A 10,645-nucleotide genomic window follows, 5' to 3' on the forward strand; every position below is an offset into this window, starting at 1 on the left:
GTCAGTTCTTTTTACTGTACTGAATCTCTAGAATCCGTTCATTAAAATGATTCGTTCAAAAGATTCATTCACCGAATCGTTCAGTGCTCTCCAACTCCCTGAACTGATAAGCAGCCAAACGATCCGCCCTGAGTTTCACGTTCACTTACTGAGGGACAGTGCGTTCACGGACTATGGTACACAATCATTTGCGGGAGACGCAGCGCTGCTTTGAGTGGTATACATGCACTAAAATTATTACATGGTGAAAGTGTCCTCTGTGCACAGTAAAATCCATTAACATGATGCTACACGGATGTTAGCAACACAGCGCTAATTTTAGCAGTACGGTTACTGAACGTGAATCAACTCCTCTGCCCTGTGTGATTGAGTGACTGACACAGCGCCACTTTCGGCACAGTACGTGAACGAGAATCACGTCCTCAACGACGCGACTCATGAGTGAGTGACAGCGCGAGCGTGATTCACGTCCTGGCATCCCTCGTTCGTGAACGACCTGTTGAGAACGTGAATCACATTCGCGCTGTCACTGGATCAGCCTGAACGTGAATCACGTTCGCAAACGTGACTGAGCAGTTACCAGCTGAGAATCACGTTCGCAAACGTGAGTGACTTTTACTGTGCAGTAAAATCACTTAACATGATGCTACATGGATGTTAGCAACACAGCGCTAATTTTAGCAGTACAGTTACTGAACGTGAATCAACTCCTCTGCCCTGACACAGCGCCACTTTCAGCACAGTACGTGAACGAGAATCACGTCCTCAGCGACAGTTCTCTGTGTGCAGTAGGTTCGCGAATCATAACGAATCATAGCTCGAACGTGAATCACGTCCTCACAGTTCTCTGTGTGAGTCGAGGCAGTCCCACTCCCGGCCGGCATGCTCGCGGCTGAGCTCAACTGAACTGAGAAAGGAATGAATCAGTTCATGAAGTGATTCCATTCACTTCGTTCACTCAAAAGATTTGTTTGTTTGAACGACACGTTCGCAATCGACACAACACTAGGGTCCATCTAGGCTCACAAAACTCAGATCAAACTGTCAAACTAGGCAGTGCTAATCAGATATGAATCAAGATTCCATTAATGCATTGCCTATCTCTCAAATCAAACATTTTCAATCAAAGGTCACAGAAATTCAGACTTCATACTGTAAGCATTATTTTAGTGTTACCTTTAATGACTTTGCGTTGGCTACAATAGCTTCAATAGAAACTTACCACCCCTTTGTCTTTCCAGACTATCTCAAAGCAGTCGAGGAAAATCCCTTCGTTACACGCCGCAGGAATGGTGACGCCCACGCAGTGATCGATGCAGCAGGATGCCACACCCTCCACATGGCTGGAGCTGCTGCTGCCCCTAAGAGCCAGTCCATTCATGGGGACGACGAGTATATCAATGAGCCACTGTACCTGAATACCTTCCTTAACCCCGGGGACAAGAACGGATTGGCGGGCGCAGTCTCCATCTCTGGCCCTGGGTCCTCTGCTGCCCAGTCAGTTTCGCAAACAGTCAACCCGTCGACATCGAGCCACACAGTCTCCTCCTCTGGATACGTGGTACCCCCTGGCCACATCCCCCACCCATCCTATCCATCACATACCCTGCATCCAGGGCATTCAGGACACACTCTGCACTCAGGCATCACCAGCAGCACCATCATGTTTGACAAGAAAGGCAAGAAGGCCACTTTTGACAATCCGGAATACTGGCAGCACAGTCTACCCCCGAAGTCCTCACTGCATAACCCTGACTACCTGCAGGACTGCAGCACGCGCTTCTTCTACCGACAGAATGGACGCATTCGCCCTGCTGTGGCTGAAAACCAGGAGTACTTGTCCGAGGCTGCTATGAAAGCTGGCAATGTGTTGCCACCCCCTCCATACAGACAGAGGAACACTGTGGTGTAGTGACCCACCTGTAGCACAATGGAGGGATGACTAGAGGGATATGGGTGGAGATGAATGGACGTTGAAGAGTCCTCTCGTACTTCTCAACCTGGGTTTTCCTTGCACCCTCCCTGAACACGTCCCTCTGTTATGTCTGATTGCAAGTCTTAAACTCTCACCCTAAGGTTCTGCCTTTTCTTGACAGGACTACAATTACAGTCACTGGCAGCCTCACTTGACACCTACACCATGTTTTTTAACTCCATCCTCGGCCCTGAGCACACTGTCCTGCCATCTTAAGTATCAGAAAGGCACAAAAACAACACGATGAAAGATTGAAATGAGATGTTCGAGGAGAGAAAAAGGAGAAATGAACTGAGGTTAGCCCAAAGAGAGGATTATCGCCATGCCCTTCACATGCTTTCTCTATCCAACCATGGATTGCAGTTCACCATGTCGTTTTCACACTTTGTCCACCCATTTAGATGTACACATTGCAATACGCGCACATTGCTATTACTCGAGGGTAGTCTGTCAAATTACTCATGCACACAGGGATGTTGTGTCGTGACTTACCAGCAAACCAACAGTCATGCCGAAGAGCCCAGATGTGGCTCGTATGCCTGCCCACACGCTTGTTTGACTTTAACATGTTGCTGCACCGGTAATGGAGTTCAAACATTTATCACACTCAGCTCGTATCATACCTAAAACATGCTAACATGCCTGCAGCCTTGACACATCAATAATAATCATACATGAATTCATACGCACACACATGCACTGAGAGATAAGCCTGCTGCCACTGGAGGAGAAGTGCAATTGACCTTGTGCTGGAAGACAGAGTGTGCCGATAATGGCAGTCAGTGGTGCAGCGCAGACAAGGGGGTCAACTGAAAAGTAAATGTCACCACAGTTTTATGGAAAGCTGTGATATCACCCAGTACCTGGTGGAAAGCATCCAGCAGAGTATTGGCATGGCTAGGGTGGGATCTAAAAGGTTGATTGCTCAGAAGACCACCCTTAACATCCTTTTCTTTCATCCGTACCAATCCAGTCTGAAGAGCCAGAAAACATTCCACTTCAATATCACCGTCATAAGATCACTGTAAGCAGCATCGTGACTGACATGACAAATGGTAACTGCAGTGCAAAGGAATAATGTTTCAGTGGAACTGATGCTTGTAAATGGACAAATCTTATGGGAGAGAAAGAAGCAAGATGGCGGTGGAAAACATGTCAACCGAACGTGGGGCGGGGGAACATATACAATTATCAGTTTCAATTATTTTGTTCTTTTTAGGCATCAGGGATCTTTTTACTTTGTCACCTCATCTTACAAAAACAGCACAGACATCCAGCCACAAAAGAGCACTGTGGAGATGGCAAACAGGCTAACCCTACAGAGCTGTAAATAAGCCAATTATACGTCATTACCAGACCGTCACAATCCTTGAAAAGGCTGTGTGGACCAAGCTGTGTCTGGAAAGATGTAAGGTACATCAAAAGATGAGGATGAAAGATTTTCTTTGCACCTCTCATTATGTAAAAAAAAAACAGAAAAATGTACTCTGACCACATAGTCAGGACTGCAGGGCCATGCTTTGTCTCATAGGGTTAAGGTGGTTCAGGAGGAGAGACTGTCTACACTGTCAAAGAAGGCTTCCTCTCTATTTGTACCATGGGAAAACGCGACACTTTCTTTTGTATTGGTGTCAGACATCACAAGACATCATTGCATCCGCTGATGGCTAGCTTTCTGTACTCATACGATACTGCCAGATGCCACAGTAAACTCTGATGGAGACCACTAGCATCTGTCGTCAAATGATATTGAAGCCTAATTTAGGCTGGGGTTGATAATTTAATAGCACTTAATGCTCTGACACAGCCAAATGACTTTGCTGTTATTCTCGCTCCAAGCGGCAATTCATTTTTTCTCATCATGTTGCAACTATAATTTACAGCGAGACAACAGAAGGTTTCCACTGCACTGAGGCCTCATGTTAAGTGTTTCATTAGGCATTCTACTAACAAAGGAGTATCCCCACTCTCTAAAGAATATCATTAAACTAATATGTGGGGTTGGGCGATTTTCCAACAATAAAAAATGTCAGGGGATAGAAATTTAGACAATTTTTAAATCATCTTTGATAGGTTTTTTTTTTTTTTTCCAGGATCTTGCAGGCGGTGCTGACAATATTTGATATTTGATTTGAATATGTGATGAAATACACTGTTTAGGTTTTTGTCACTGGGTTAAAGGGGTACCCCAGCAATTCAGCATTGCGCTACATGGTCAAAATTTAAGACATCCTGACCTGAGTTTGGGTTATTGCTCCAAAAACACAAACCCTTAATTCAACTCAACAGAAGTCAAAGCAACTAAACTAATGTAAACTTGGTTTTGCCGGTCCGGTATGGTGCACAAGCTTCAGCCGGTTTGAGTACGTGGCAACCCACTGAACCAGCATTTGTCAGGTGTTACATCAGGTGGACAGAACTAGCAGTGTGTGGCTAGTTATCAGGCGCCTGGGGATAGCAAGTTAGCTCAGCTCCACAGGTGGTGTAGTGCTTTTGTCTTGTACTGAACTCCACAAGAGAAAACTCTCACCAGTAACCTGTCGTGCAGGTTATTAGCATTAAATGCTGTTTATGTAGCCTGTGGCACAAAGCCTTGGTTTGATCCCCTGCTTCTGTTTGCCCTGTAAAAGTAACTGCATTACGCCACTAATACAAACGCAACACTTCCTGCATCCTTTCAAATTAAAAGTCTGGGTGCTTTTAAGTAGACAGAAACCCTGAATTTCTTAACAGGGCTTTTTCTGTGAAATTTTGTCAGGAACATTTTGTAGAAAACTTGTTGACTAGCAAGGTTCACACACGTTTCTACTTGATATGTTGCTGCCGTCATCTTTTCTCCAGTTTCACTCAGTGGTAGTCTACTTTAATTTATCATTTTGAATTGTTGTTGTGAGAAATGAAAACACAACATGTCGCAGTTGCCCTGATGGATTGTAGTGTTTCTACACTCATTCATGGGCTCTCATTATGTTCCTCTTGGGAGCAGCTGAGACTTGCGCAACATCCAGTGGTAAAATTTTGTATTACCGTTCTTGACTGGTCTTAGGCCTTTTACCAAACCGAAAATTTTTTTAAATTGGCCCAACCCTTACCCTTCAGGTAACATCTTTACAGCAGGAAGTGGCTTATCTCCACAGCTGTATCCAGTTCTTTTTAATACAACAAAGCTCTTTCTACCTCCTAAACCCCCATTCTCTAATTGTTAATTCAACCTTCCTGTTTAAGAAAATTAGGTCTCAAACCCAAGTAGCAATAACCCTGATGATATCACCAGGGTAGTACAGCCTGTGATGAGTAAATGGTGTGCCCCTTTAACCAGACATTACAATCTGCAAAATCAGTCTAAATTGTCCATCCTGAGTATTAGGTGATAATATCATGAAATGTGGAGACCGACTAGAGCCTGTGCATGTCTCACTGCTGACATACCAATACACATCCACTGTTACACAACTTTGTGCCTCTACACTAAAAACACCAGGCAGAAGGAAGAGTCGGACAAGCAGTGTTGATGATTTAATTCCCAAAACACAGATGTTGCCCTGGCGCAGTGTTTTCTCCCACTCTCAGGTTTTATGGGGAATAATAATCATCCAGTTGAGCTCCAGCTGAGGCACAAGTTACCACATCATAAAAGAGACATCAAACATACCAAAATAAAAAATATAATGGAAGACAGATCAGTGCCATGATACCACAGGAGATGTCCTACAGAAATGTGAATTTTATAAGTGGGGGGGCAGGGTTTGAATGGTCACTGGTCAAGTGTCATTGACTTTTCTTTGTTGCTAATCTGATTTGAGCTGTGCTAGATCCATTCTCTCACACTTTCTTGATTGTTCTGCTGATTTCAGATTTGCTAGTTTGAACTTACACTTATGTATACTTTCTTTGTGTAAATGTGTGCCACAAAGGTGTCCTCTCCATGTTTTAAAACTTAAAAGTCGGTTATGTAAGTCTATTTTTACCATCACCCATAAGGTATTAGTTGTAGTGCTTGTAGACTACTGTATGGCCGTGTGTTTAAGTGCAATGACAGCAGTGGAGAGTCACCCAAAGGCTTGGTAATGGATCTCTATGGAAAAATAAAGCCAATCTTCTGGAGGAGAAAACCTGCTGGCGCTCTCAGCCAGCGAGCATCGCAAGGGGCTTTTAGCTTTTTGAATGCTAATTCATCCACTTTCCCTTGTTGCTCTGTGGGGAAATCATGTTACCCAACATCTCACCCAGTGCTCCAGCTGAGAAACCCTGCACGACAGGCAATAGGTTGTAATCCTGCAGCGGGGTTAAGACTAAGGTATTAGCATTCTAGAAATGTTACCCGACCAATGCATCAATGTTACAAAAGCTAGCAGGGGAGAAGGTGCAAGTGCACTGTAACTGGCAGAGGAGACCAAAGTTGATTGCCATTTTTTCTCTCTCCTCTGAGGTGACTATAGAATTGTATGTAGCAAACACTGTTGTGCAGCTGAAGCTGTGAAAAACGAAAAGAAGCAGCTATTTGTGGAGGGAATACGAGCAAATACTTAAAATGGTCTGGAGAGGAAAAGTGATTGTGGTCAAATGTTAACATGCGTCATAGTTTCATGTGAGAAGATATAATATTCTGTTTGAGGTTTAGGTGTAGACTCATAGGTACAGAACTTATTTAAAGCAGCACAATAACTCCCTCTCCATTCTGACTCTCATCCAGTGAATCGGCCTTATAGTAACAGTTGTATTTATTTTGTGCATCTACTTTTTATTTTGGGGTTAAATGTATTTTTAACAAATGGTATCATGAATATTGTAAATGGTGTGTAAAGTTTTGTTTTTATTCTCATACATGCTTTTCAGGGTGTCATTGTGGCAACAGAGTTTTTTGATACACAATTTGAAGGCTTCATCATCGTCATCATGTCTGTCATTTTCTCTAATCAACTTAAAAGCAATTACTAGCTGCGTCCCAACTAAGAGGCTGGATGCTGCACAATCTGACATCTCCAAGTTGATGTTGTTCCTACATCATAATGAATGTTGTTCCAAAACCATCATTGCAACTGACCAATCATGCCTTTGGGATGTCACAGCTTCGCGGCTTGGGAAGGAGAGCAGAAAATATGCAGGAGCACTACTGCATTTGTGAAAAAAGTAGTATAAAGTCTTTTGTGGCTCCAGAGGAAGTTGCATTGTGGGCAGTGTAGGCACCAGGTATATAAAAAAAAAAAAAGATAGAAGAATATGTGGAATAAAAAGGTGATATCTCTGGTTCTGCTGTAACAATTTTGATCTTTTTTTTTTTTTAAAAACTGCCCATAGTGAGTCCAACAGTGTCACAGGAGTGCCATAGACCTAAGGACTGCTTTTCACTGGCACTTACATTACCCACAATGCAAATTAGCCGTTAAGTGACATCACTGGAGGTAATTCATCAGATTACATGCAGCTTCCTCTGGAGCCACAAAAGGCTTTATACTACTTTCTTATATATTCAATAGTACTCCCTAAGACCTGTGAAATTTGTGGAGGTTACCTTTAACTCAACCGATATCCCAAAATGAACGTGTTGATGGGCAGGTTAGATTCTGTTCTGTTTTTAAAGGTTACTTCCACTTTAAAACCCACTGAGCTGAACATGTCAAGGTTGCAAATGCGGTTTCATTACTTTAGTTAATGTGATGCAATTACTCTCTCCTTACTATGACATCACACTGACTGGTGCACATTGTTTTTTGGGGATATTGACATCAGCAAATTCTAGGCCAGTTGCGTCCTCTAAAGCAAAGGCATGCTTTATGTTACAGTCACATTCTTTTGTGGGACCTGTGAAGTGGGACAGCCCTTGTTGGACTGTTTAGACACATCATGGCCAGAAATGAGGACTTCATAGGGTCCAGCCCCTGAACTGGGACACAGCATCTGTATTTATAGTGTGCTCTATTTCACTTTTCTATGCTTTGATTATTCATATCAAGAGGACATTTTTCACAGAATCTCTAATATCAACCCACCTGTGGTCTTACTGTATTGGATGAACATATATTACATTTCAGAGGTTGTCACTATTTAATACTCGTCAAGAAATACTTTTGGTCAATGCGTCATTAAACAAATAAAACATTTTTTTAAAGGGAAACCATAAAAGCAGCTGACAAACGCATTTTCTACCATTGTAATAGAAGCAAACTGTGTATGGCAGTCATGCTCTTTAACACTGATTTATGTGTGTATTCTACCATGCCATGATAACAGGGGTAGATGCCAGTGGTTGAGTAAGCACAGTTTACAATGCATTGAATTGATGGTAAAACTGTAAAAATGGAATTGATAATTGTCTTTTAACCAAATGACATTTAGGTAATGGGTCACGCAAGAGTTTTACCATTGTTAAGAAAATTTAAAATAAATTAAAAAGTGGATAGTATTTTTATAGGTAGTTAAAAAAGGTGGCCAGGTGCATCTGTAAATAGGACAATGATGCTTCTTTTTCCAGCTGAAGATATTTTTTGTTTTTATTTTCTCCTTGCATCATTGCATTTCTAGTGGTCTACTGTACCTTTATTTTATTTTTCCGTTGGGGAATATCTTTTCTGTATGTATATAAATATATATACAGTACACATATATATATATTCTGTAAATGTTATTTGAAGAAGTGAACTCTGATTTTAAAAACGCTTGCAGGGTCTCTCGTCACCCCCCACCCCCCATTTTTTCCCCTGTGATTGTGTGACTGTGTTTTCGGCACAAAATTGGTGCGTTTTATGTTTTCGACCTCTGCTCTTGCTCACTTTGTAGGAGTGAATTCTTTTCCTTTTTGTTTTTGTTTTTTACTGGGTGTATTATACCTCCTCTACTCTCCTCACTTCTCTCAGTATAATCCACCTCTTGAGATTTTTTTTTAAGATTTTGTACACTCTTAAAAATGCTGTTGCAATACTAATGAATATTCAATATTTTACCCCGTTTTTCTCTCAGTCCTTTCCTAACCAATGTTATTAATTCACCAATGTCACTTTGCATCCTGAGTTTTGAGGACCTACGCTATATTCCTTTGACTAGTTTAATTTCCATTTGCACTGAGCTCGGTCACTGTTTACTTTAAGATGATATTCAGCTTTTCATCCATTCGGGGCAATACCGATTGAATTGTGTAGCAATATCATGTTACAGCTTACAGAGTGACTAAATGGAGTGTGAGAGAGAAAGAGGAAGACAGTTTGCATGGGCTGAACTGATCATTTAAATAACTGATATTTGCTTTTATAGAGATCTCTAGGTAATTTTTTTGGCTTCATCAGGACTTAAAACGTCCGCTCTATTCCAGAGGTCACAGTTTAACAAGAAGTTAATATTTCCATTTAAATGGCTCTTTACAAGACTTTTTCGGGAGTTTGGCCCGTTTATCACCTTGCCTAATATTTGAGGACTGGCACCAAAATCATCATGTTGAACTATTTTCTTTATGGGATTGAAGCAAATGTGTCGGTAGTGATCGAGCAGTGCTTCACAATTCCGATGTCAAGTGTTGCTGGTGCTCACAAGCTAAAGCTGTATGATTTGATGTTCAATTTACTATATTATCAGGGAACACAGTATTGTAGAAAAGTCTATGGACACCACAATTTGACATTTGGAATATGCTTTCGATTGTCAAATTATAGAAGACTCAACTTTGTTGTTTGAGTGGGAAGTGAGGCAGACAACTACAGGTTTTGTGCTGTTTTCTGAAAACGCTGTAGACTCTACAAATGATGACTGCTGCGATTTGGTTATCAAAGTTCGGATTTTAACCGATATCAACTTTTGATTGCTTAAATGTTGCCATCATTTTTGTATAGCTATGGTTTAGCAAATACTCTAGGCCTGTTGAACGTTTACCATTAGAAAGTGTAGGGGCATTTGCAAGTGTGATGATTTTGGTGGCAATCTTGTCATTTATACGTTCCAGCATTTACATATATATTTGGTAAAGTGGTGAAGTTGGCAAGCTTCTCAAAAGTCTAAAATGTTCCAGTTTAAAAGGACGTCTAAGTTTGGGAAAAAAATCTTCTATCCTAACAATGATCATAAATTATCATTGCTTTGTATCGACTCATCAGAATGATTGAGAACTAAGTTTTATAGACCATACCTTGTCACATATTGCCAGTTTTAAATGTTTCTCTTCACTGGTTAATTGACACATTTTCCAAGCTAGAACATTTAAATATGTATTCCCTCTGTTTTGTTACATGAATCTGTCAAAACTATATTTTTAATTCAATATGAATAAAGATCAGTCAATATTTAACAATGGATTGTGTTTATTTTTTTGAGGCCAAAACATCGATGGAAGCTTTGGGTTATTATGAAATGGTCCACAATGGGGCTCCAATGGGACATTGAAAAGGTTTTTTCAGCCCAGTCAAGAAGATACAATGTTAGCAGTTAATGTTTCTGTAAACCACAGATACGCCCAAGGTTCATTCAGTATATGCTTATTTGTGGACTTGGAAGGAGATGGTGTTAGTCAGCAAGGCTGCCAAACAGGCCATCTTTCACGGGATGTCCAGGTATCTTGTCTGGAAACCAAAAACTGTGTGTTTTCACTGGAAGATCGACCATCTCCATTACCTTGTTCGGTCTCAAAAATCGGCCATTTTTAAGAGAAGTCCCCATTTGTTTTTGGGGTGACAAGCCAGGTATTTA

The 10,645-nt window shown here is 41.3% G+C and overlaps 1 protein-coding gene across 3 annotated transcripts in view; it reads left to right on the forward strand.

The window, feature by feature from the left end:
- erbb4b (erb-b2 receptor tyrosine kinase 4b) overlaps positions 1-10,247 on the forward strand; it is a 362,141-nt gene extending 351,894 nt beyond the window's left edge. For all 3 annotated transcript variants that reach the window (XM_030428316.1, XM_030428318.1, XM_030428317.1), the window contains exon 28: positions 1,242-10,247. In XM_030428316.1, coding sequence (XP_030284176.1) covers positions 1,242-1,912 — 671 coding nt within the window. In that variant the 3' untranslated portion in view covers positions 1,913-10,247. The remainder of the gene's footprint in view (positions 1-1,241) is intronic.
- Positions 10,248-10,645: the final 398 nt, after the last annotated feature.

This window comes from Sparus aurata, chromosome 9 (assembly GCF_900880675.1).
Source record: "Sparus aurata chromosome 9, fSpaAur1.1, whole genome shotgun sequence".
NCBI lineage: Eukaryota > Metazoa > Chordata > Actinopteri > Spariformes > Sparidae > Sparus > Sparus aurata.